Here is a 25,221-nt window from a genome sequence, read left to right as displayed (position 1 = left end):
CCCTTGGCCCAATGTCCGAATTTTTATTCCTTATTCTTTATTTTTATTAGTTGTTGTCATTCTTATTAATAAAGGGAAAGAAATCACCCCCCAGCATGGCAAATGACCTGCTTGCCTTTGCGTCCTCTGGAAAGGGATGGATGGATGGATGGATGGATGGATGGATGGATGGATGGATGGATGGATGGATGGATGATGGATGGATGGATGGATGGAGGATGGATGGCTGGATGGCTGGCTGGCTGATGGTGGCTGGCGGCTGGCTGGCTGGCTGGCTGGCTGCTGGCTGGCTGGATGGCTGGCTGGCTGGCTAGCTGGCTGGCGGGCTGGCTGGCTGGCTGGCTGGCTGCTGGATGGCTGGCTGGCGGGCTGGATGGCGGGTGGCTGGCTGCTGGCTGGCTGGCTGGCTGGTGGCTGCTGGCTGGCTGGCTGGCTGGCTGGCTGCTGGCTGGCTGGCTGGCTGGCGTGCTGGCTGGCTGGCTGGCTGGCTGGCTGCTGGCTGGCTGGCTGCGGGCTGGCTGGCTGGATGGCTGGCTGGCTGGCTGGCTGGCTGGCTGGCTGGCTGGCTGGCGGGCTGGCGGGCTGGCTGGCTGGCTGGCTGGCTGGATGGCTGGCTGGCTGGCTGGCTGGCTGGCTGGCTGGTGGCTGGCTGTCTGGCTGGCTGGCTGGCTGGCTGGTGCTGGCTGGCTGGCTGCTGGCTGCTGGCTGGCTGGCTGGCTGGGAGGGCTGGCTGGATGGCTGGGCTGGATGGCTGGATGGCTGGCTGCGCGGGCTGGCTGGATGCTGGCTGGGCTGGATGGCGGGATGGGGGCTGGCTGGCTGGCTGGCTGGCTGGCTGGCTTGGATGGCTGGATGGCTGGCGGGCTGGGGGCTGGCTGGCATGGCTGGCTGGCTGGCTGGGCTGGCTGGGGGGGATGGATGGCTGGCTGGCTGGCTGGCTGGCTGGAGGCTGGATGGCGGGCTGGATCTCAGATGGCTGGCTGGCTGCTGGCTGGATGGAGGGCTGCGGCTGGCTGGCTGGCTGGCTGGCTGGCTGGCTGGCATGGCTGGATGGCTGGTGATGGCTGGCTGGATGGATGGATGGATGGATGGATGGATGGATGGATGAGGGATGGATTGACGGACAGACCGTGTCTCTGCCTGCACCACCCTCTGCCTCCACCCTCACCCTGTGCCAGCTGGGTTTCAGGGGTGAATGTGGCGTTCAAAACCTGTTTAATATTCTTTTTTGGGGTGGGTTCATTAAATCCAGAGACAGGTCCAGTGCCAGGATGGGCAGACTCTCCATAATGCCAGGATGTGCCTGGTGCACACAGGCTCCTGCTCATGGACCCTGAGTTTCACCCACAGGTCCCTGGCTTTTCCTTCATCAAAATCCCTGCTCCATTACCTGCCTGAAGCCTCCTTTTGGGCTTTGATGCATCATCCCTCCATTTCTGAGAGTTTTCTTACATGGAATTTGGAGGAGCACAGGGCTGGCTCCATCCTGGTGCTGCAGGATCTGGCTGCCATCACTGTGATGAGCTGGGAGTGGCTGGGTCAGGTCTCAGAGCCAGGGATCCCAGTGGCTGCTCCCCGAGCTTTTCCCACTGCAGGGAGGCAGATGAGGGGCTTGAACGGCCCCCTCAGCCCCCCAGTTCCACACAGACAGCCCTGACCCATTAAACATCATCTGCTGGGCACCGAAACCTAGCTGCTGAAGTGGGCATTGGTGCCACCTCTCTGTGCCTGTCCCCAGGGCTGGCACCTCCTGGGGGATCCCACAGTGACAATGTGATCTCACAGTGACATTGGGATCCCACAGTGACATGACTCCCCAGGAGCATCCAGGGGCAGGGTTTTGGTTTTATTCTGCAGGGTTTTGGTTTTATTCCCCATTTGATATAAACCTGACCCTTTCAGGTTTCTAGCTTTTCCAGTGGCAGAAGGGGGCTGCTCTGAGGGCTGCTCGGGGACACAGAAGGATGGGCTCGGCCGTGGGTGGCTTTGGGGGGCTCAGTGTGGTTTGGGGGCTGTTTTCTGACCAGCTGAGGGTGCAAGGCCGGGTTTGCCCCCACTGCAGGCAGCGCTCCGGGAGCAGAGAAGGGGGTGGGAAGGGAGTGGACAGCACTGGGGAACACAGCGGGAAGGGTCTGACCACCCAGTGAGGCCCGGGAGAGGGACAGGGTCCCCTTGTGGGGTCGGGGACACATGGACAGGGACACAGGGACAGGATCCTCCTCAGGGACACAGGGCCAGGATCTGCCCTGAGACACAGGGCCCGCAGAGGTGCCATGGCCCTGCTGGGCTCTGCTCCCTTCCCGGGGCTGTCGGGGCGCTGAGGGGTCCATGGGGATGTGGGTCCTCGGGGACCCCCAGCAGGACGTCCCCCTCCAGTGCCGGACCCACGGCTGGGGATGTTCCGCGCGGGACCCCCCGCCCCACCCAGCCCCAGCGGCTTTCCCGGTTCCCCGACCCCGCGCAGGTCCCGCTCGGGACCCCAGGCCCGGTGTCCCCAGCTCCTTCCCGGGGGCGCGACCCCCGCGGGGCCCCCGACAGACATCGCGACGCGCCCCTTGGCCACGCCCATTCATTGACCACGCCCATAGATGACGACACACTTACCACAGACTACGCCCACTTCCCTGGTGACTTCCCGCCTATGGAAAGGCCCCGTCCCTCCCCTGGACCACGCCCCTCCCCTGGCCCTCGCGCCCTTTGCCTGCCACGCCCCCTGGCCAAAGCCACGCCCCCAGCCCAGACCACGCCCCTCATCCTCGCGGTGTGCTGGGCGCAGAACCCGCCCAAAGTCCCGCCCCTTCAACGTCACAGCCTCAGCCTCGCTCTCTCCCCGCCCCTTTCAACCACAACCCATAAGACCACGCCTACTCCAACTACGGAAACAGCTCATTAGGCCACGCCCCTTCCCGCGCCCCAACCGACACCACGCCCCTTGCCCTCTGCGCAGGCGTCGTTCAGTAGACCCCGCCCCCTAGTCCCGCCCCTCCGTATTCCCCGCTCGTTCCGCCGCACGCGCGGGGGGACTGCAGTTCCCAGCATGCCGCGCGCGCGGAAGGGGCGTGGCCGCGGCGCCGCTTCCGTGCTGGCGGCGAAGCGGAGGAGCGGCAAGATGGCGGCGGCGGCGGTGCTGGAGCTGCAGCGCGCGCAGTCCCTGCTCTCCACCGACCGCGAGGCCTCCATCGGCATCCTGCACTCTATCGGTGAGCGCCGGCCCGCCGCCCGCGCCGCCCGCGCCCCGCCGCTGCCCGCGTCGCGCGGAGCCCCGCGCCGCTGCCGCTGCTGACTCACCGTGCGCGCCGGGCGGGAGCGCGGCCTGGGCCCGGCCCCGCGGCGCTGCCCCGCGCCGGGACGGCACCGGCGGCGGCCCCCGCACGTGCGGGCACGGCCGGCAGGAGCTGTCGGTGCCGGGCGAAGCGGGGGCCGCGCTCCGGGAGCCCGGCGGCGGGGCCGGTGCCCGGTGCGTGTCCGCGGAGCCGCTCGGAGCAGCCCCCGAGCCGGGCCGGGCGTTCCTCCCCGTTCGGCTGGAATGAACACGCCGGCCCGGGATGCCCCATCGGAGTGTGCCGGTGCCGGTAGTGCGGGGTGTCGCGGCTCTCGGTCGGGGCGGTTCGCTGCGGGTTTGGGGCGCGGTGTCACGGCCCGGTCCGGCCGTGCCCTAGGCCGGGCGCGCTCCGATGTTCGCTCCCGCAGCGCTGCCGTTCCGCCGGTGCTGACTCGCACGGAGTCGCGGAGGTTTCCCGGTGCCGCGGCCGAGCTCCGCTCCTGACCGGAGCTCCCTCGGGGTTCGCTTCTCCCTTTGGGCCGCGCTGCCGCGGCGCTCGGTGCTTTGGAGCGGGTGCGGGCACCGCGCGGGGCTGAGGCGTGCTCGGGAGTGCTGGGTGCAGCAGGAGGTCTTGGTTCTGGTGACCTCTGCGGAGATGCTGTCATCCCGCTGTCACTGTGCCGTCACCCCGCTGTGTCGGGAGAAGTTTTCCGAGTGTCCCCGTTGGAGCTGTCGGTGCTGCCAGGCTCTCAGAGCTGTGTTTGTCCCGCAGCGTTTTGCTCGTTCCTCAGCAGGAGGTGCCGCTCTCGGGGTCGGGCTCAGTCAGGACTCAGCCCCTGGTGTGGGTGGGGAGCATCAGAAGTGGCCCTGACAGTGTTGCTGTGATGCTTTTCTCCTTTAGAGCAAGGTTCCCTCACTTTTGGAAGGGAATTACAGGGGTGAGAGCCACAGTGGCAGTGCCCTAGAGCCGGGGTTTTGGTTTTGTTTGTGTGGAAGGCAGCAGGGAGGGAAGGGCACTGTGTGGTGGATAACTCACATGGAGCTGCTGCTGTGCACACTGGGGTTGTGCTGCTGGCTGTCACTTGTCCCTTTATCTGCCTCGGAGCAGAATCACTCCCTGGAGCAGAGGGTAGTGGCACTGCCAGGACTCAGCACTGGCAGCAGGTGTGACACCAGAGTGGGGAGGGATGTACCCACCTCACTTTGCTTGTGCTGCACTTTGTCGGTGGGATCTCAGCTTAATACACAAAGCAGCGGCATCAGCAATCCCTGAGTGGAGTATCCAACCCCAAAAGTGCCATTAAATGTCTCTTATTTGGCTCTAGTGTGTTCTGGTGGGTGATGCTGGTTCTGAGTGACACTTGCACAGCTGGATAAGCTGAGATTGTTCAAACCTGGAACTGCAGAGAGCAGGGGGCGTATGTGGGCTGCTAAAGCCCCTGTGGAGCACAGACAGAGCACTGCAAACTTCCCTGCACTGGATTTAAACTTCCCAGACCTCTTGGGGCAGGCTGAACTGCCTGGTGCCTGTTGGAGCAGGTCCTGCTCAGGGCACACATCCAGGAGCTAAGCAGCAGGGATGGTTTTCACTTCAAACACCACTCAAGGCAACTTTCCTGCTCTTTCTCTCCCCAGTGAAACGTGATGTCCAGGAAAACGATGAGGAAGCAGTGCAAGTCAAAGAGCAGAGCATCCTGGAGCTGGGGTCACTGCTGGCCAAGACTGGGCAGGCAGAAGGTGAGCCTGAAATCAGGAACTGAGGTAACAGGCAGGAGATCCTGCAGCCAGTGCATTTAGTCTCCTTACTTAGTGGGATAGCTGGAATAACAGCTTTTGGCAGGAAATGTTCTCTCAGAGACAGGACAGAAACTAAAAACCAAATAAAGAACATAAATAATAATCTGGTGTTGCTTGGCCCAGTGTTCCAAGCAATGCACAGTTCAGTCTGTGGCCTTTGATGTGGGGCAGTTTCTGGATGGGTGACTGAAGTTTAGCTAAGTTGTTCTGTTTGAGATGAGAGGTGTCTCCTGCTTGGTTTCAAATGGGAAAGTTTGTCCCATGAAATATTTTCTCACCAGCAGCTCCTCTCACAATCAATTGATTTATCTGCTGGCCATTACATCAGCAGCCCCTGTCCAGCTCTGCAGGGGACAGTCCCTCTATTGTGAGTGTGTGAGGGGACAGGGGTGGAGTTGAGTTCTCTGTTCAGTGGTGATTTGGAGTCTGCTCCTGTTTCCCGGAGAGCTCAAGGCAGCAGTTGGTTGTTTTGCACTCAGCAGTTTAGGGCTGTGCCTTTCCCCTGGAGCATTTCAGGACACTCTGTGTTCTGTGCTTGGGCTGCAGGCCTGGGCAGTGGAAATGTTTCCTCTGGGGTGGGGAAAGCACCCAACAGGCAGGTTCCATCCCACTGCAAGGGACACCAGGCCTGACTTCAGAACAGCTCATGGAAAGTTCCTGAGGGCTCAGCCAGGGCTGCAGGTCACAGTTTGTATCTGTTGTGAAATGTCCCTTGGGTCCCACTGGGAAACTCCTGTTGGGCTGGGCCATGACACTGCTCTGTGCTGGAATGAGCATTCCAGCCCTGGTCCCACTGTGGGTGGCACTTGGACAGGGCTGGGGATGGTGGGTGACTGGTCCTGAGAGGTGTTGTCCTTGTCACCTCACTCAGGTGTTCACCTCTGCAGCCCCCCCCTGCTGGGGGCTGCTTTTAGGGTCTCTGGGGAAAAACAAACCCCACCAGCACAAGGTTTTCCTGCTCCTGCAGGACAGAGGAAGCTGCTGTGCAAGTGCCCTTTCCTGGCTGAGGTCAGGAGCTCTGTGGGTGTCTGTGCTGTGCCAGTGCCCTTTGCACCCTGGTGTTTGCTCAGCAGAGATCACCAGACATGGCTGGGCCCTGCAGCAGGGGAGATGTGTGTGTGTTTGGGTAAAAAGGGGGAAATCAGAGGCTCTTCAGGTCAGTGTGGGTGTGCTGCTGGTGAGCAGAACTGAGGGCAGAGTTCTTGTGGCCTCCTCAGCTCTGCAGAGCTTGGGGCAGGGTTGAGTTTAAGGTGAAGTTTGGCACAAGGATAAAGAGCTCCAGGGTTTCCCAGAGGGTGTTAATTGATAGATTTATTTTCTTTCCAGGGGAAGGCTGAGGAATTGGGAGTAACACTGTTAACTCATCAGACTCAGGGCTGTGAGGGGGCAAACGTGGAATGTATTTGTGGTCTGTTAAAGGTACCAATAACAGCAGAGTGAGTGTGTTCTGGAGGGAAGGAAATGGACTTAGTGCCATTCAGAAGCCAGTTGTGTGTGTGCAGCTCAGAGGGAGATCAGCAGGACCTGGAGGTGTTTTCTGGAGTTATGGAGGTGGAGGATCAATGACAGGGTTCCCTGGCTTAGGGTGCTGCTGGGGGAAGGGCTCAGGCCCTTCCCCTCCTGTCCCCTTTATGGGTAGCAGTGGCAGGTCAGGGGCAGCAGCACCATCACCAGGTACAGCTGCTCCCAGAGCCCCCAGTGCTGGGCACACACTGGGATTTCATCCTGTGGCTTTCACTGCACAGGGTTTGGTTGTAGGCAGTGGAACTTCTTGGACAGCTTTGAGGGGTTCCAGTGGCCAAAGGAGGTGGTGGCTGCACTGTCCCTGGAAGTGGATAAATTAAGTTCTGTTTGATCTAAATCTGTACTATGAGATGTTTAAAAAACTTGCCAGGGCCTTAATGGGCTCCAGGAGCTAGAGAGGGACTTGGGCAGGACCCAGGGAATGGCTCCCACTACCAGAGGGCAGGGCTGGATGGGATATTGGGAATGAAGAATTGTTCCCTGGGAGGCCCTGGCACAGGGTGCCCAGAGCAGCTGAGGCTGCCCCTGGATCCCTGGCAGTGCCCAAGGCCAGGCTGGACCTTGGGGCTTGGAGCAGCCTGGGACAGTGGGAGGTGTCCTTGCCATGGCAGGGGTGGCACTGGGTGGGCTTTGAGGTCCCTTCCAATCAAAACCATTCGGTGATTCTGTGACTCTACTGAACAGCAACCTTTGTTATCAAAAAGAACAATGATACAAGTGACCCCCTTCAATCCTTAGTCTTTATCAAGCAGATAAACTTGTAGATTGATTACTTTTCTGTGTGACAGTTCCCAGATTTTTATAGCATTTCACAGAACTGTAGGGTTGGAATAACTGGGATTGGCAGTTTGGATATGTGCAGTTTTAGCTGGTGGAGGCACTTCCCTGAGGATGAGCTGCAGGCTTCATTTTCCAGAGCTGCTGCTCATCACTCCTGCAGAGCTGTCAATCCCACCCCTTTACCAGGCATTGCATTTTCTTTAGAAAAATAAAATCCTAAAAATAGTTGATGGTTACGTTGGTAGGAGAGAGAAATTTCTGTGGGAACTTTGAGCCTGCCTGGCTGAATGTGGAGTTTGCAGAATGCACAGCTGCATTCCAGCTGTTGACTTGGGATCTGATTTCTGGGGAGTTGTGGGGCAGCTCTGGAGCACATCAGTGGATGATAAACAGTGCAGTGTGTTCCACTGGAGTTTTCCTTCTTTGTTCTGCAGTTCCTGTGGGAAAGAGTGTGTTGGGCACTGATCCCACTGGTCCTGAGGAGCTTGGGGGGGCAGGGATGCACAGGAGGAGGGTTCCTGTTTGTGCTTGGGAGCTGGTGTGTCTTGGAGAGCCTCAGTTGGATCCAGAGCCCACTTTTCCTAGCTCCCAGATGCTGGAGAGGAGCTCTGTGTACAACTGATGTGTTGGATTGGCTGTGCTTGTTTGTTTGCTGTGTATGAGACCAAAGCATTTGACTTGCATTAAAGTGATTGGGATTTGCATCCAGGACTTGTACTGGAGATTAAACAAACCCCAGAATTGGCTGGTGTGGGAAAAGTCATGTAGCAGCAGGTTCCTTGTGGAGTGAAGACTTCCTGCAGGTTGCAGTCTGAGCTGTGGAAGTAGCTGCGCCTTAAATGTAGAAAAAACTGCTTGTTTATGCTCTGGCAGAGAGAAAGTGAAACTTTTCTGGTAGCAGATGTGGCACCCTGTGGTGTTTTTGTGCTGAGTCTGGGTGCTGTGCTGGGCTCAGGATCTCCTGCTCTGCAGTTTGGGAATTAAAGCTGAGGATCCCACTCAAGTTAAGTTCTGTTTGTTCTAAATCTGCACTTTGGGCTTTTCAGAAACTTTCCAGGAGCTGCAGAGGGACTTGGACAGCACACAGGGAATGGCTCCCAGTGCCAGAGGGCAGGGCTGGATGGGATATTGGGAATGAGGAATTGTTCCCTTGAGGGTGGGCAAGCCCTGGCACAGGGTGCCCAGAGCAGCTGGGGCTGCCCCTGGATCCCTGGCAGTGTCCAAGGGCAGGCTGGACATTGGGGCTGCAGCAGCCTGGGACAGTAGGAGGTGTCCCTGCCATGGCAGGGATGGCACTGGGTGGGCTTTGAAGTCCCTCCCAACCCAAACCATTTTGGGATTCTATGATCACCATGAGTAATTGGAAAAAGTGAGTTCTACATGTTAAGGTTGTGATAAATGAGGTGTAACAGGCTTGATTAAACTTAAATAGGTTTAAAAAATCAAAAATATGAAGAATAATTTATAGATATTACTAGGATGTTGTTATAACAATTAGCATTCTTTTGTATTACTGCTAAATGAAATACAGAGGAATCCTTGTTTACATTTGTTTTTATTGGAATCCTTCCAAACTGAAATTCTCCTGATACTCCTCCATATACTAATTGAAATAAAATTAGACTAATCTCTTATTTTAGTTTTGATTCAGTACCAGTTTGGTGTAAATGTGTTTTGAATTAGTCATTCCCGGCTTTGTTTTGATTTTGCTTTTCTGTGGAACCTTGTAAACACAGTAGTGGGAGATCCACCTGATATTTGGGTGAGACTTGCAAATCTAGGGCAGAGAGCTGTGAATTCAGTGTGCAGACCTGGTGCTGATGAGTCAGCATTGAACCCTGCCCCTGCAGGATCGTCTTCCCAAACTGGGAGCAGCCCTGTCCAGGACCTCCCCAAAACCACGTGGTGTTTGTTGTAGGAGACTTTTCACTTGTGCTCTGCAGTTCCACCGTGTCCAACATTCCTTAGTGGCTCTGAGTGCTGGAGCTGCTATGCTGTGACTGCCACATTCCTCTGGCTGTGACAGCTTCAGTGTTTCTCCATTAAAAAAAAGACATTTCCTTTTCCCACCTCTTATAAAGACAGGTTTTATAACTGTGAATCAATGAGGAGACTTAGAAGAGAAATGTAGTTAAGTGAGGTCCGAGCTGATCAGTTAAAGGTGGAGTTGGAGTGTTAAGGAATATGATTTTCTAGTGATGGAGCACAAGGTGTATCCAGCATCCTGGGCTTGGCTAGGTGGGGCAGATTAAAGCATGAAACTGTGAGTTAGTAAAAACACACCTAAATGATAAACTCCCTCCTGGATTTTATAGAAAAATCTCCAAGCATTTAACAGATCCTTACATTTTAATGGTGGGGCAGTTACAGCTGGTGGTGACTGGGCAGCTGCAGTGGCAGGCAGTGCTGGGGTGAGGCTGCAGCCCCCAGTCCCTGTTTGCTCCAGGGCTCCCTGCAGGTGACATTTATCACTCTGTTCTCTGGGTGATGCTAAGAAACCCCCTGGGAAATGTTTGCTGTGACAATCCTGCTGGTGCATGCGATGTGTGGCTGCTCCAGCTGGGCTCAGCTCTTGGCTGGGAGGTGCATCTGATGTTTTGGGGTTTTTGCAGAGCTGGGAGGACTCCTGAAGTACGTGAGGCCCTTCCTGAACTCCATCAGCAAGGCCAAGGCTGCGCGCCTGGTGCGCTCCCTGCTCGACCTCTTCCTGGACATGGAGGCAGCCACAGGACAGGAGGTGAGGCTGCAGCTCCAGCACCAGGCTGTTCCTCAAAAGCCTGCAACACCATTATCTGACCTAGTTTGCTTCTCACTGAAGAATTATTCATGTCAAGAAGCAGAGTTTTAATGCATTTGGATGTATTTTATAAATAAAACATCAGATAATTGAATTTATAACTATGTTTTTCTGCAGGTCTCTCCCTGCTGCAGTTTAGGAGTGATTCCCACCATGGGCATTTGTCTTAGATTCTTCTTGCTTCCTCAAGTTGTGCCAAGGGAGGCTTAGAATGGATATTAGGGAAAATTCCTTTGCTGAAGGGGTTGTCCAGCCCTGGCTTAGCTGGCCAGGGCAGTAGTGGAGTCCCTGTCCCTGGAAGGATTTAAAAGTCCTGGGGATGTGGCACCTGGGGGCAGGGTCAATGGTAGCCTTGGCAGTGCTGGGGGAATAGTTAACTCAGTGATCTTAGAGGGCTTTTCCAGCCTCAGTGGTTGTAGGTGCAGCACTGGGAGGGTTTTGTAGTGTGGTCAGTGTTGGGAATGTGTTCCCAGGCAGCTTGGAGCAGGAATGGTGCAGGTGGTGTGGGATGGCACAGAACTGCAGGAGCCACTGCTGGGGAGCTGGTCAGGATTGCAGCTGGACACTCCTGTGATGGTGTTTCACTGTATAGAGACACAAAAGTTACTCCTGAAGCAGGGGTGGAAAGGTTTGGCAGCTGCCAGGTGTCAGCTGCTTCAGTGGATGAGCTCCCCCAGCAGAAAACCTGAGACAGTGCCCAGTTAGGATTCACTCCATTCTCATCAGCTCCATAGGATACAGTAGTCTTAATTTTTCATTTTTCCCAAGTTGTTGTTTTTATGGGAGCAAGATAAGCACCTTGGGAGTGCTTCAGGCTGTGCTGCCCTGTAGAGAGCTGTGCTGGCACAGGAGGGCTCTGAGCAGCAGGTTTGGGACAAAACCCACCTGAAAGTGTGGGACTCTGGGACTGGCAGACTGCAGGCTGGAGAGGTTCTGCCATGCTGAGGGGCAGGTGACATTCTCATTAGCCAAATTAGCACAAAGTTAGCCAAATTGGAACTGTCATTCTCAAGTGCAGGTTACCCAGGCAGTGTCCCTTGTTTGCTGCTCAGTCCTTGTGGCTTGTGGGTGAGGAATGGTGACAGAATGTTTTCCCCCTCTTTCTTTAACAGATGAGGTCAGGGGAAACGGGGTGGGATGTTCAGGTGAGAAGGGAGAACTCCCAGAAGTGCCAGGAGAAAATGAGCAGCCACAGGCTTTTCTCAAGGTAATTTGGTGTGAAGGACAACATTCAAATGCAGTTGCAGTGGAGGAGCAGGTTGGAGTAATGGTGATGGAAATAAGTCAGTAGAAACAGTAATTTTAGAGTATATTCTGAAGCCAAACCCAAAACCTTAAGGAAAGATGACATCAACCTGTGAGGTCCTTGATGCATCAATCTCAAATCCTTTCAGAAATGTTCAGAGGATTGTCTGCTTCCTCAGGGTAGCTCACATCCAGAGTGCTCCCAAGAGCCCAGTAAAGCAGTGAAATTGGAGATTTCTCCAGCTCCTAATGCTCCTGCTATCACCCTGTAATAAATTGAGGCTTCATAATGGCTTTTCATAAAATGTTCACGTTTAATAAGCAGTGAGGAGGAGCTGACAAGGCTGCAGTGTTGAGCTGCAATCCAGAGGTTTTGGGAAGAGCAGTTCCTGAGCCTGGCACCACAGGATGACTTTCTGTGTGTTATGGGCTCACTAATACCTGAGCTGGAGCAGTCCTGCTTTATCCATCAAGGGAGTCTCAGCCTGAAAAACATGGGAAGATTGTGAGTTTCTTTGCTGTGCTTTCAAACGATGGATGAGGCCCCCAAAGCAGAGCCCAGCACCTCTGCTGCTTTATACAGATTACTTGATCTATCTAGGCCCTAAAGCACATAACATTTTATTTTCCTTATTGAAAATACACCGTGATTGTGGGTTTAAACTCTCGGAGAGCTTTATTGCCTACCCCAAATGCCTCCATTTCACACCTGGTGTTGCTGGGAGGTATTTGGGGTGGGCACTGACAAAGAAAATGTCTAGAATTGACTTAATGCTTTCTGCTCCCTTTAAGGTTGACCTGTGTTTAGAGTGTATTGAATGGGCCAAATCAGAGAAAAGGACTTTCCTACGCCAGGCTCTGGAGGTAGGTGCCACATCCCAAACATGTGCAGCAGCATCATCCCCTTGTCACATTTAATACCTGTAAAAGTAGAGCACTTGTGTGCTGTTCAGATCTTTCTCTGTGTCAGGGGAGGGCATTAATTACACTGAAATTCTCCTTAAAAATGCAGGGTTTTATTCCTTGTGCAGGAGGCCTTGCACAACTGGACCACACCAGGTGACAGATACAGATTAATGTAGTGAAGTTGGTGCAGAGAAAAATACAAAGCTTCATTTTACAAAACAAATCTGTTCTGGCTTCCTCACAGCAGTTCCTTTTCTGTTCTCCAGGCGAGGCTGGTCTCTCTCTACTTTGACACCAAGAGGTACCAGGAAGCTCTGCAGCTAGGTGAGGCTCCCACTAGGTGGTGGTAAATCTTTGCTTTTCATTTACTCCTGGCAATGAAAGCCAGCACCTGTCTCCTGTTCCTTGAGACGTTTTGCAGGATTTGGGTCTTAATTTCTCAGTGCTGGTGCAGTTCTGGCACCTTTTGCTGTAGCTGGGTGATTACACCTCTAAGAGGTGTCTTTGTTCTCTCTGTTTTACCATCCTTACCCATCTCACCTGGGCCTAAGGCTAGTTTGGGTCGAGCCTGGAGCAACCTGGGAGGTGTCCCTGCCCATTTCAGAGTGGAATGAGATGAGCTTTAAGGCCCCTTCCAACTCAGCCCACTCTGGGATTCTTTGATCATTGCAGATAATTTTGGGAGCTGTATCTAGCTGAAGGCCACAGGTTTGGCTCCTGCTGGAGCCTGCTGGAATATTCTGCTGTGGCCACAGAGGCTGAAGGGAGAAAAGAGCTTTTTTCCAATTTACTCAAGCACAGCGCCAGTAAAACCAGGAAATGGCAAAACCTTTGTGGCTGTCATTAGCCAAGGTCTTAGGGAGGCTTTAAGAATTTGCCCCTGCACCACCCAAGGGATGGCAATGAACCTGTGAACTCCTGCTCTGCCCCAAAGCAGAGTAAAGCAGGACCTCCTACAGCTCCCCTGGTGCTTTTAAAATGCTCATTTTGCAAATGACTGCAGTGCTGTAAGTGAGGCTTAAGCTGTAATTGAGATTTAAGGTTCAAGTGAGGTTTGAGCTGTCAGTGAGGTTTAAGCTGTCTGAGGGGTGTTTGTGCAGCCTGCTCTGCCAGGGCTGCATGGACACAGCCTGAACTGCTCACCTGGGACCCAGAACTTCTTAACCTCTATGGTGGCACGAGCCTGTGTCATTTCCAGAATCCCCTGGTGACGTGTGTCTCATCAGAATATTGAGTTCATGGAATTAGAACTCATTTGCATAGGAATAGGCAATGAACTCGGGTTTAAAGTGATCAGAGGCCACACTCCAAAGCTGTGGTTAATTAATTTAATCCCTTGGCTGGTGGTGGGACAGCCTGGGGAGTTGGGAAGGTCTGTACCTCTAGGGCAGGCTCTGATGCCCTGTCAGGATGTCAGTGCTGTGCACAGCATTCCTGTGTGCCTGGGGAGGTGGCTGTGGCCATGGGGAGTAGGTGCAGGCAGAGTCTCTCAGGGATGTTTCCAGGGAGAATCTGTTTGTTTCTGGCCAGTTCTGCAGTTTCAGCTCTGGTTATCAGCTCCTGAGCACAGCAAGGGAGGAGGAGGATTTTATCTCTGCTCACCCTAAGTTACCTCTTCAGTGGGGGAAAGGAGGAGACAAGTTTTCTCTAGGCTTGCTCATTCTGAGATCACAAAGCTGTCATGTGGCAGCTTGCCCTGGCATTTCTTAGGCTGTCCCTTCCTGCCTCCTAAATCTGACCTGCAGATGTGCTGAGTAAAATCATTCCTTCCTCATCCCACGTTCTCAGGAGTTTCTTGAGAGTGCTCCATGCTGCCAAGGGGGCACTTGTGCAGTAGAGGGAAATCACCTGGGCATGGGTGCCAGGGTGACTATCCCAGCTGCCCAGCCCCTCCAGGGCACTGTGCTGCCCATACCCCACCTCTGACACAAAACTGCTTCATCCTCCTGCTATGGACTGCCACTGTCCCCCCATTATTCCCCCTCCCTTGCTTTTCCTTGGAAGGACGGATTGTGTGAGCCCCACGTCCCTCCCTGAAAGCCCTGGCTGCTGGGGGAGGACAGATGGCCCCCGGCAGGCTTTGGCTGGGTGTTTTGTGGGTGCTGATGATGAAGAGCAGCTCACAGTCCTGTCCTTGCCCTCTGCCAGGCTCGCAGCTGCTTAGGGAGTTGAAGAAGATGGATGACAAGGCACTGCTGGTGGAAGTGCAGCTCCTAGAGAGCAAGACTTACCATGCTCTGAGCAATCTGCCAAAAGCAAGAGCAGCCTTAACCTCGGCCCGGACTACAGCCAATGCCATCTACTGTCCCCCCAAGCTGCAGGCAGCACTGGACATGCAGTCAGGTGAGGCCTCCAGGCCAGGACAGCACCCAGGACTGTCCTGACACATCAGTTGTCTGATACTTGTGTTTTCTGAGAGAATCATGGGAAGTGGTGCTTGCTGGGGCTGTCACATTCACATTTCCTGAAAAATCCCTTCACCCAGGATTTTTCTCCTGGGGAGCTGAGAAGTCTCAGAGAAAAGGAAAACAATAATTATTTAATTTGTTTCTCCTCTATTGTGCTCATGTGGAATGTGTTTGGAGATTGTTCACCCACAGGTGATTGTTCCATTGCATTCTGCTGGGAGTTGTTTTCACTCTTTGGCCAATCAGGGCCAAGCTGAGCTGGGACTCTGGAGAGAGTCATGAGTTTTCATTATTATTTTTTTAGCATTCAGTAAGTATCCTTTCTGTATTCTTTAGTATAGTTCAGTTTAGTATTCTTTAATATAATATAGTATCATAAAATAATAAATTAACCTTCTGAGAACATGGAGTCAGATCCATCATTCCTCCCTGCCATGAGGGACCCTGCAAATACAATAGTGGGGCCTCAGGATATCACCACTTCTGCCTCAGGTGGCATCAGCTGCAATGGCTTAGTTCCTGGCACTTTTCAGCCCAGTTTTGAAAGCTGCCAGTGGTGGAGGGTCCATCAGCTCCCCAGGTACTGCAGTTCCAGCCTCACACTGTGCTCCTGGCCCATTACACATTGTTCCTGACCCAGTTTGCAGGCACTCACCTGAAGTGCCCCAGGCTTGTCTGTCTAAAAATGTCCTTGTAAGAGAGGGTGTGGATTTTCTTCTGATAGACATGAGGCAAGGGGGGCACAGGAGGAAAGGTTTCTCTTCACTGAAGTCATAGATAAAGCACTGAACAACCAAATTGTTTATCCTCTCCCAGTCATGCTCAGAGTTAACCTGTTTGTGCCTCTCCCAGGTATTATCCATGCAGCAGAAGAGAAGGACTGGAAAACAGCCTATTCATATTTTTATGAGGCATTTGAGGGCAATGATTCAATTGACAACCCCAAAGCCATCACTGCTCTGAAATACATGCTGCTCTGCAAAATCATGCTCAACAGGTAGGTGGCAGATGGTTCTGGGAAGAACTCTGCCTGCCTTTCCAGGGAAGGGCTTTTTGTTGATGGGACTCTGAACTAATGGGCTCAAGCAGTGTCTTTGTCACCTGGTCAGTGCTCCCTGATTTGGGTTGTAGTCCTTTGCTGTCACTTGGGGATTTTTGAGGTGCTCTGGGGTTTAAGCTGACCATGTTCCTGTATAAATGCTCTGCTCCCTTCCCTCTGTCTGCAGCCCAGAAGATGTGCAAGCATTAGTGAGTGGGAAGCTTGCTCTGCGGTATGCAGGAAGACAGGTACAGAAACTTAACCCTTTCTATCTTCCTCTTACCCCAGTGCTGCCTTATTCTTCTTGTCAAACACTTTGCTCTTTTCATACCAAAATACCCATCTCTTGAGTGTCCTGAACGAGATCCAGAACTGATTAAATTACCATGAGTCATTGCCAGAAGTCAGTTGCCATCAAAGGGTTTTAGAGTGATTTTTACAACCAGAGAATTTGGGCTGCTTGCTTCATTTTCCCTGTTTTTCTCCTTCCTACTCTTGTTCATCAGCTACAAACTGCCTGATGCCATCATCTCCTTGTGTCCCTGCTCTCAGCAGCTGCTGCAGTGTTTAAATCTGAGTTACTGCTTTTACTTCACTTTAGGCAGTGCTGAGAATCCATTCCTGGCAGTGCAGCTCAGCAGGTGGTAGCAGGCAGTCAAGGAGGTGTGAAATGCCCTGCTTGTTCTGCCATGTGAACCTGCCAGGCTGGGAAGGCCACCCTCAAACTCAGGGTGCTTGTAGAAGGTGCAGGGCCACACTCCAGATGTGCCAGGGGCTGGGATCCTGCTGCCCTCTGGGGCTGTGCTCAGCCTGGGCTTTGCTGTGATGCAGGAGCTGCTGCTCCCCTCCCACAGGGGATTGGGAATCAGCAGAGCTCAGTGAGCAAAGGTCTGACAAGGGGATATCCCTCCTGCATCAGGAAGGGCAGCCCCAACCCTGCCTTATCCCTTTGCCCTGAGTGGCAGCTGGAGGCTCCTCCCCGGAGCAGGGGATCCTAGCTGTGCCCAGGATGTGCTTTGAGCCAGCCCTGAGCAGCAATTACTGCTGGGGGAGCAGGGAGAGAGCAGCCCTGGGGACAATCCTGGAATGTCCCCATTTGGAAAGGACCACAAGGATCCAGTCCAGCTCCTGGCTCTGCATGGGCCAGTCCCAGAAGATGGGGCAGCAGAAGCCTGGGGCTTGTGCCCCAGAGGCGCCAGGCTGTCCTTGTCCTGTCCCCCACCTTGGGCTTTGTGCTGCTGTTCCCTGCTGGGATTGCCACTGTGGGGTGTAAATGAGCTTGTTTGGGGATGAGGCTTTGGCTTCATTTCAGCGGTTATGGGGTGTAGAGAAGGCTCATCCCTGATGCTGTCTGTGCTGGGGTGTCCTTAGGAGCTGCTGCCCTGCCCCTGTCACTCAGCAGAGAAGTGACTGTGCTGGAGGGCCCAAAATGGCCACATTCATTAAGCAAGTGCCAAAATGTGCACTTGCCTTAAAATCTGCATCAAACTCGCTCCTAGCCTGCAGCTGGTGCTGTCAGAGCCGGGTGCTTTGTCCCTCTGGAGATGTTTCAGGTCATGTCCTGCTGCTGCCTGGCTGCTTCTCCCCTCAGCAGCTGCTCTCCCTCTGCCTGTGGCAGTGACAAGGAACATTCCTAGTTTGCTGTTTGAGCACGTTCCCAGGGTACTGCACAGTTGGCATATTCACCCTGAGAGGAGAATCCAGCAGAAAATAACCTGCTCTGGTTCTCTTTCCCCACAGACAGAAGCACTAAAATGCGTGGCACAGGCCAGCAAGAACCGGTCGCTGGCAGATTTTGAAAAGGTGAGTCAGGGACACAGGGGATGGGCCTGGCTGGGCAAAAACCAGTCAGAAATGCCAGGTTTGGAATGCTGGAGAAGCTGTTACATCCCACAGCAGGAAACCATGGAAACATTGATGGAAGGCAACAGTGCATCAAGAAAAACCCCCCAACAAATAACTGGTTGTGTTTTCAGTGAGTGGGGGGTAAACTTGCTTGAACCCATTTTTTTTTTTTTTTCCTTTTTACCATTTTGTTTTCTTTTTCTTTTTGGAGAGCCAAATCAGAAGTAGTTTTCCATTAGGTGCTGTTCACTGGGATGTGTATCTTAACATTTTTCCTGGTTTCAGCAGGAATGCTGCAGAGCTCAGGGAGAGGATTCCCATGTCAGGGTCCAATCCTGTCATGCTCTGGGGCTTACTGAGCTCCCTCAGGGTGGAGATAAAAGGAGAGGCTGTTGTGACCTGCTGGCTTTTAGCTAAGTTAGGGATTGGATTAGCCATGGGGCTGGGCTGGGAGGGGATCTCATCCTCAGAGGACCTTGAGGAGCTGTTGCTATGGGTATGATTTCCTCCTGCCGTGTCCCCACAGGCTCTGACAGACTACAAGGTGGAGCTCAGGGACGACCCCATCATAAACACTCACCTGGCCAAGCTCTATGATAATTTATTGGAACAGAACCTGATCAGAGTCATTGAACCCTTCTCCAGAGTACAGGTAAATGTTTCCAGCAGTACCTGGAGGGACTGGTCCCTCTGTCCTTGCTGCTGGGGGTGAGGGGATTGTTCCCATATGAACACTTCTTACTCTGAGCTGCTCAGCACTTTCAGAGCTCAGGGTTCATCATGTTAAATCATGAGGAGGAGGCAGAGGGGAGCTTTGGAAAGCCACATTCCAGAGTCATTGCCCTTTCCACCTGTTTCTCTCATGTTCCCTGAGAGGTGGCTGGCTTTTAACCCTGGAGGTGATAGCATTTGGCTTTGAAGGCCTCTGTGCCATAGTCTTGGAGAAGAGATTTCACTTTTCAGAGTAAAATGGCTTTAGGGGTCCAGTCCATCTTAGTTAAAAACAGATGTGAAAACTGAAGGACCTGAAGCTGCAGAATGGAGAAAGCTCTGGAGATATTTAGGCCAGAGCATTTCCAGGCCCTTGAGCAGGTCCATGGAAGAGCCCCAAACCTCTGTGTTGCGTGTCCAGAGTGCAGCTAAAGATTAACTGAATGTTGGTCTTTCTTATAGATTGAACACATATCCAGCCTCATCAAGCTCTCAAAGGTAAGAACCTCACCAGAAATCAGTGCCATATGTTCAGAGGGCACAGGAGTTGGGCTTAAGTGGTATTTCTCACTGGAAACTGAACATGAAGGGTGACACATGAGATCCGTAGCATTTCCAGGAACATCTCACCCTTGGGAGCTAAACTCTGACCCAGGCAGCTCCTGGGAGGCATCGAGGCTTCCTGAGCTCCAGACTTCACTGTGCTGTTCCTTTCCCCCATGGGTTTTACTCTTGGCTCTTGCTTTTTATTGGAGGCAGATTTTCCTCTGCTCTGTTGTGACCAGCCCAGTCTTCCCCCATGCCCTGTGTTTAATCTCCTGAGTGTTCCCAAGGGAAGAACCTTCCTGAGACCCTTAAGATCCAGGATCCAGCTAATCACCCTGCAGTGGCATTAGGGATGTGTCTGTCACACTGGCTATGCAGTAACTGCTTTACAGATAATCCAGACAGATTCAGTTTTAGGAGAGTCCACTGTAATCCCAGCCAGTTGCACCCCAGTGCTGTTGTCTTGTACTGGCATTAAGGCCAGAGCTTGGGAAGTGAGCTGAGCTCAGCCTTTGTGCTCACAGAATCACTGAATCATTCAGGTTAGAAAAGGCCTCTGAGATCATTGAGTTCAGATATTCCCCCAGCACTGCCAAAACCACCCATGTCCCCAAGAGCCACATCCACAAATCTATTAAATCTCGTGATTTCACCTCTGCCCTGGGCTGGACAGTGCTTTCCATGAAGAAATTTTCCCTAATATCCAACCTAAACCTCCCCTGGCACACAGTGTGTTCCCAGACTAGCTTTAACAGATCCTTAATATTCAGACTAAAAGCTGCTCTGTGCCACTGTGCCCAGAGAGGAGCTGCCTCCTGTGGGCCTTCCTGCTGCTGGGCAGGAGCTCAGCTGGGTGGATTGGATTGAACTTGGCCAACTCTTGTCTAAATCCTTGCTGAACTGAGTCAGAAAGTTCCAGAACCCCCACAGGTAAAGCCTGTGGGAAGTGACAGATACAGTGTCACCTGTGGGCCAAGGGACGTCCTGCTGCTCCCTCATTAACAGCTGCCCTCTGATTTCCTGAGGCATCTCCAGCAGGTGGAGATGTCCAAGGCAGGCTCAGGGAGGAGCAGCTGATGCTGGGCAGTGCTCATGTCCCACCAGGGCTGTCAGGTGTGCAGCAGCAAAATTCATGTGGTTTTATGTGTTCTAGGAGACTTTTAATTTTTCTGTTTTAATTTCAGGCTGAGGTAGAAAGGAAACTGTCACAGATGATCTTGGACAAGAAGTTTCATGGTGAGTGCATCCCTCAGCTCTGACTGCCCCGTGTTTGCACGAGCTGTGGCTGCAGTCCCCTTCCTCTTCTGAACCTGGGGGTCCTGCTCAGGCAGCAGGGGTGCAGGTGACAGTCAGGGATGACAGTCAGGAGTGACAGGAATGCTGTTCCTGCTGCTCCATCTGCCTTCCCTAACCCAAGGGTTAATTTCAGAAATGCTCTTGGGTCCCTCTTGCTGGGAGAGCATCCAGGGACAGTGTGGGACCCCCAGCTGGGCTGTCTGGCCAGGCTGGGCTCTCCCTCTTGGAGCTGTCCAGGGGTGTGGTCACCTTTCCCAGCTGTTTGTGTCCTGAACATTCCATAGGGACACCTCATGGCCAGTGGGGTGCTGTGGCTTGGCTGGACCCACAGCAGGCTGCTGCCCCAATAATCCCTCAGGGAACCAGCTGTGCTCTTGGTTCTGTTGTCCCTGGATGTGTCTCAGCCCGGGGAAGACCTGGGAGCGGCACACTGGGCACAGAGCACTGTGGGGGGAGAGAGCCCACCTGGCACCTGAGCACAGCTGCAGGATAAAGCAGCTGTGCTGGGCCACCCTGCTGGGCACAGGGCCTGAGGAGGCAGGGAGGTGGTAGGGAATGGACAGCCATGCTCATCTCCTGGGTGGCTTCTCAGGCTGTTCTCTGGAATGTAATTTTTTCTGGGAATGCTAAAGCTGTCCTGACCAAAATCAGCCAGTCCAGCCCAACGCATGAGCCCTTGTCAAACCCTGCACAGCCCCTGCAGATCTTCCTGGGGTAGATCCCTAATTCCTGCAGTCTGGAAGCTGTGATCCATCGAGCATCCAGTGCTCACAGCAGCTTGTGCCCACAGGAATCCTTGACCAGGGTGAGGGTGTCCTGATCATCTTTGACGAACCCCCCGTAGACAAAACTTACGAGGCTGCTCTCGAGACGATTCAGAACATGAGCAAAGTAGTGGATTCACTCTACAACAAAGCCAAGAAGTTGACATAGGTGAGTGGGGCCTCCCTGGGGGCCGCAGAGCTCCGGAGTCGCTGCCGGGCCCCGCCGCGTCCCTGAGCCTCGTTCCCTCTCCTGTCAAGTGACGTGGCTCTGTTTTCTCTTTGCAGAGTTGAATTTGCTAGCTGTCATTTGGAGAGTGTGTGTGACAGGAGAGTGAAACCTTTGGGAAAATGTTAGGAGACTTTTTTTTTTCTTCTTTGTTCTACTTTTCGCTCGGAAAGTTTTTAAACTTCCTCATCCGGTGCATCTTGTATTCCAGACGATGCGTGTTCCAGTTTCCATGTAATCTTTACTGGCCGAACTTTGTATCTGGGGGGGGGAATATTGTTTAAACAAAGAGGGTATTCTAAATAAAAGGAAAAAGGCTTACACTACCTAAACATGTGCTTTCCACTTCCTGAGGGATGGCAGAGTTCAGCAGGGACAGCGTTTTGTTACCAGTAGGTGCCCAAAACCAGTTTGTTTCATCTCCTCCGCCCCGAAATCGGAGACGTGCTGGCGGTGTCCAAGCAGCCAACTCGATTCCATTTGTACTGAACCAAACAAATGTACAGACTGCTGGTTTCTTTTCCATCCTCAAGGCCTCCGACCCCCTGGAAGCAGCTCCGCGATGATTTTGCTGCGGGCTGGAGCCGTCGGCGCAGCCCCGGCCGCTCTGGGCGAAGGGGACGGCGCCGCTCTCCCTGGAGCCTGACTTTGCATGCTCTTGTTTAAGATAGACTTAGATTTCAATGTTCCCTCCCTCCCCACCTGCGCTGGTAGGAGGAGCAGGTGACCATGGGGGGCCGGCTCCAGCTGTGCCTCTGCTGCAGCAGCGCTGAGCTCTGGTTCCCCACGCGAGGTGGGACAGCCCAGTGGGAGCCCCCTCCTGGGTCCCAAAGTCCTGGGGGCGGAGCGTGGTGTGTTCCAGCATGTTCCATTTTCTGGTGAGGTTTCCAGTAAGTTTTAATGCCATTTGGGCAGTGTAAGCTTCTGCATCTCTGTCCTGCTCATCTTTATTTTTCCTTTCCCCTCTGTCTCTATTTCCGTCTCCACCTTTTTCTTACAAAATTTATATTTTGTAAAAGGATTCTGTTTTATCAGGAAGTATTTTGCCTTCATGCTGACTCTTAGACTGGCTGATTTTTCCCCTTTCTGTTCACATTTTGACCTCTCCGACCTTTTATTTTATTTTATTATTCTTAATTTCCATCTCCTCCAGTCAGTCGCTGTTTGGGTTTTTGGCACCATCAATATCAAATGTACAAACGGTTCTTGCTAACCAACACCAGGTATATCTGATGTTCAGATGAGTTCCAATAAAGAATTTTTTTTTCAAAAACCTCTGTCTCCTGTCTTCAGCCACCACGGCTGATCCTGGGCTGAGTGGAGCTCCTTTACTTAGGAAGGGTGGGATCATCCCTCACTGGAGCATCCTTGGGGACCAAATTCTGGAGACACCAGATGTGAATGTTTGAGGTGGCATCATGAAAGATTTATGGATTGTGACATGACCCTGGCACAACAAGTTCTAGTGCACTGAATGTATAATAATTATTATTAGCACTGTTATTATGGTGAAAAATGGGTTAAATGTCCTCTCACTGCTCCAGCCTTTCCTGATCATGCCCTTGTGTGGTGTTGGAGTCTCACACTGCACCAGGCCAGGCCCAGATTCCTCAAAAGGCTGGGGAGGAGGTTAGGGTGTCTTTGATAAAACATCTTGAATTTTTACATCTGAAACTCCTGGGACACCAGATGGTGCAGGAAAGAAACCTGCCCTCAGAGGCAGGAAGATGTGGAGGGTGTCACTCTGCTCTTACATCTCAGGCAGCAGAGAAGTGCAGTTCTAGTTGTAATAGTTCTTTTTTTTAACTCTTAATTTGTGAGATTCTTCCCTGGACATCTCTGCCCAGTTCACTGTGATGCCCCTGAAGTGGCATTTTTCCCAGGGATGTGTCATTTAGAAGGGATTTGCTGAATTAGGTGCTAATTGTGGGTGGATGAGAGGAAATCCATTCATGGAAGCAGAGGTGGAGCAGCGACTGGCAGAGGCAGGGCTGGAGAGGGGTGAGGAGTCAAAGAATCCCAGGAGAGCTTGGGTTGGAAGGGACCTAAAACCCACCCAGTGCCACCCCTCCATGGCAGGGACACCTCCCACTGTCCCAGGCTGCTGCAGCCCCAATGTCCAGCCTGGCCTTGGGTACTGCCAGGGATCCAGGGTCAGCCCCAGCTGCTCTGGGCACCCTGTGCCAGGGCCTGCCCACCCTCCCAGGGAACAATTCCTCATTCCCAATATCCCACCCAACCCTGCCCTCCTGCAGTTTCTCTCCTGTGTGTCCTTGCTGGGGATCGTGTCCAGCTGCAGCTGTCATCCCCCGTGGGGACAGAACTGATCCTGACCCCGCAAGTGACAATGTGACAAGGCTGGCAGGTCCCTGTGCTCAGGGCTGAGGGGACCTGACCAGGAGCAGCGATGATGCAGCAGGGCTATGGTGACACTAGCTTTGATGCCTTGTGTGGGATCAGGGAGGTTTGGTGACACATCAGTCCCTGGAATTGCCTTTGAAACAAAGGGTTTTCTGAGGCACCTCCAAGTGTGCTAAAATTAGGGCCAAAACCTCTCAAATTGTAGAGCCCAGTTTTAAACCCTTTTGGCTTAAACTTCATAAGGCTGAACTTAAAAAAGCTGACAATTGCTGCTTGGATCTAGGGTATCTTTTAATGGACAAAGGGAATTCTCGGTGCCAGCAGTGCCCAGGCTGGGCTGTCACTGTCCCCATGGGTTTGAGAGGAGAGCTCTGCAGAGAGCCCTGATCACCCCCAGAATCAGCTCCCACAGCGGGTTAAATGTGCTCGGATGGTCAGGCAGGTTTTTGGGACAGGTCTGTCCTCATGGGAGATTTTGGGGGTTTTTTTGAGATTTCTCTGCTGCGGGAGTAGGATTGGCAGCCTCAGGTCCGGGGCAGGGCATAAATAGGTACAAACGAATAGAAATTAATTTAAGTCATTAGCGCCGGGCAGGGACGTGCCCGAGCTTTGCTCGCTGCTGCTGGCAGCAGCTCCTGGGCCACAGGGTCCCCCCGGGGGCCGCTCCGCTCTCCGCGGCCGGTGCCGGGCCCGGCAGTCCCGGTGGTGGCGGAGCGGCCTCTGAGTGTCGCTGCAGGTCGCGCAGAGCCCGGCGGGGCCGGGGGTGCCCGGTGCCTGCCGCCAGAGCCGGCGCCGCTCCGGTCCCGCCGGGAATGGGATCTCGGTGCCAGCGGCAATGGGATCCCGGTGCCAGCGGGAATGGGATCCCGGTGCCAGCGGGAATGGGATCCCGGTCCGGGCAAGGGGCGCTGGGCTGGGCCGGGGCAGCGGCTCCAAGTGGAGCCGTGGGACCCGCGGGGTTCGGGAGCGGCAGGCGCGTTCCCCAAAACCGGCCCGGCTTCAGAACGCGGTACCGGGCATTTCACTGTCCCGGTACCTTCGGGGCGAGTGATGGTCCCCGGCCCGGAGCTGGGGGGGCACCGCCGGGCAGGGGAAGGGCGGCCGGGGGCGGTGCGGGGTGTGGGGCCCGGGTGCGAATCCGGGGTGAGGCTCCGGGATATCGATGGAGAAGGGTTTTAAATCTAAATTTTGGGATTTTAAAAAAAAAGAAAATTCGTTTCTTTTTATTTTTTCCCCCTCCGTGTCGTGCCCGGCCCCTGCCCGGGGGCTCGGCAGCTCCCCCAGTCCTGCCTTGCCCTGTCCGCGGGCTCGGTGGCTCCGCGGGGTCTGCGACCTCCGGGACCCCAACGCGGGCAGTGCCCGGGGGGCGGGGCCGGGGCCGTGAGGGGCGGGGCACCCGTCATTCATAAACAGTGGAAGGCGGGGCCTGTGTTACATGGGCGTGGCCTGGCGTAACAAGGGCGGGACATAAACCATTTAAGGCAAGGAGGAGGCGGGGCTCTACCCGTTGCAGCCGTGTGGGGGCGGGGCCTGTGCAACTGGGGGCGTGGCCGTCGGCATCTGTGGTCACGGAGGGGGCGGGGCCTCGGCTGCCGCGGCGGGCGCACGTGTCGGCGAGGGGCGGGGCGGCGGGCGCGCGCACTGCGCCGGCGGGAGCGCGCGCGGCGCGGGGCGGGTCCGGGCGCGGCGCTGAGCGGCGGCGGCGGCGGCGGCG

General features: G+C 54.1%; 1 protein-coding gene across 1 annotated transcript; it reads left to right on the top strand.

Moving 5' to 3' along the window:
* Positions 1–3,036: 3,036 nt before the first annotated feature.
* On the top strand, positions 3,037–21,472 carry PSMD11 (proteasome 26S subunit, non-ATPase 11). Its single transcript, XM_030232251.2, has 14 exons — positions 3,037–3,200; positions 4,898–4,999; positions 9,976–10,100; positions 12,198–12,269; positions 12,578–12,635; positions 14,460–14,654; positions 15,572–15,716; positions 15,946–16,006; positions 17,499–17,561; positions 18,130–18,255; positions 18,777–18,812; positions 20,045–20,096; positions 20,947–21,089; positions 21,206–21,472. The coding sequence occupies exons 1-13, from the start codon at positions 3,038–3,040 to the stop codon at positions 21,087–21,089; spliced, it is 1,341 nt and encodes a 446-aa protein (XP_030088111.2). The 5' UTR covers position 3,037; the 3' UTR covers positions 21,206–21,472.
* The last annotated feature ends 3,749 nt before the right edge of the window (positions 21,473–25,221 follow it).

This window comes from Serinus canaria, chromosome 27, assembly GCF_022539315.1.
Source record: "Serinus canaria isolate serCan28SL12 chromosome 27, serCan2020, whole genome shotgun sequence".
In the NCBI taxonomy this organism is placed as follows: domain Eukaryota; kingdom Metazoa; phylum Chordata; class Aves; order Passeriformes; family Fringillidae; genus Serinus; species Serinus canaria.
Note: the sequence above shows the minus strand (reverse complement) of the source record. Positions and strands in the feature narration are given on the sequence as shown.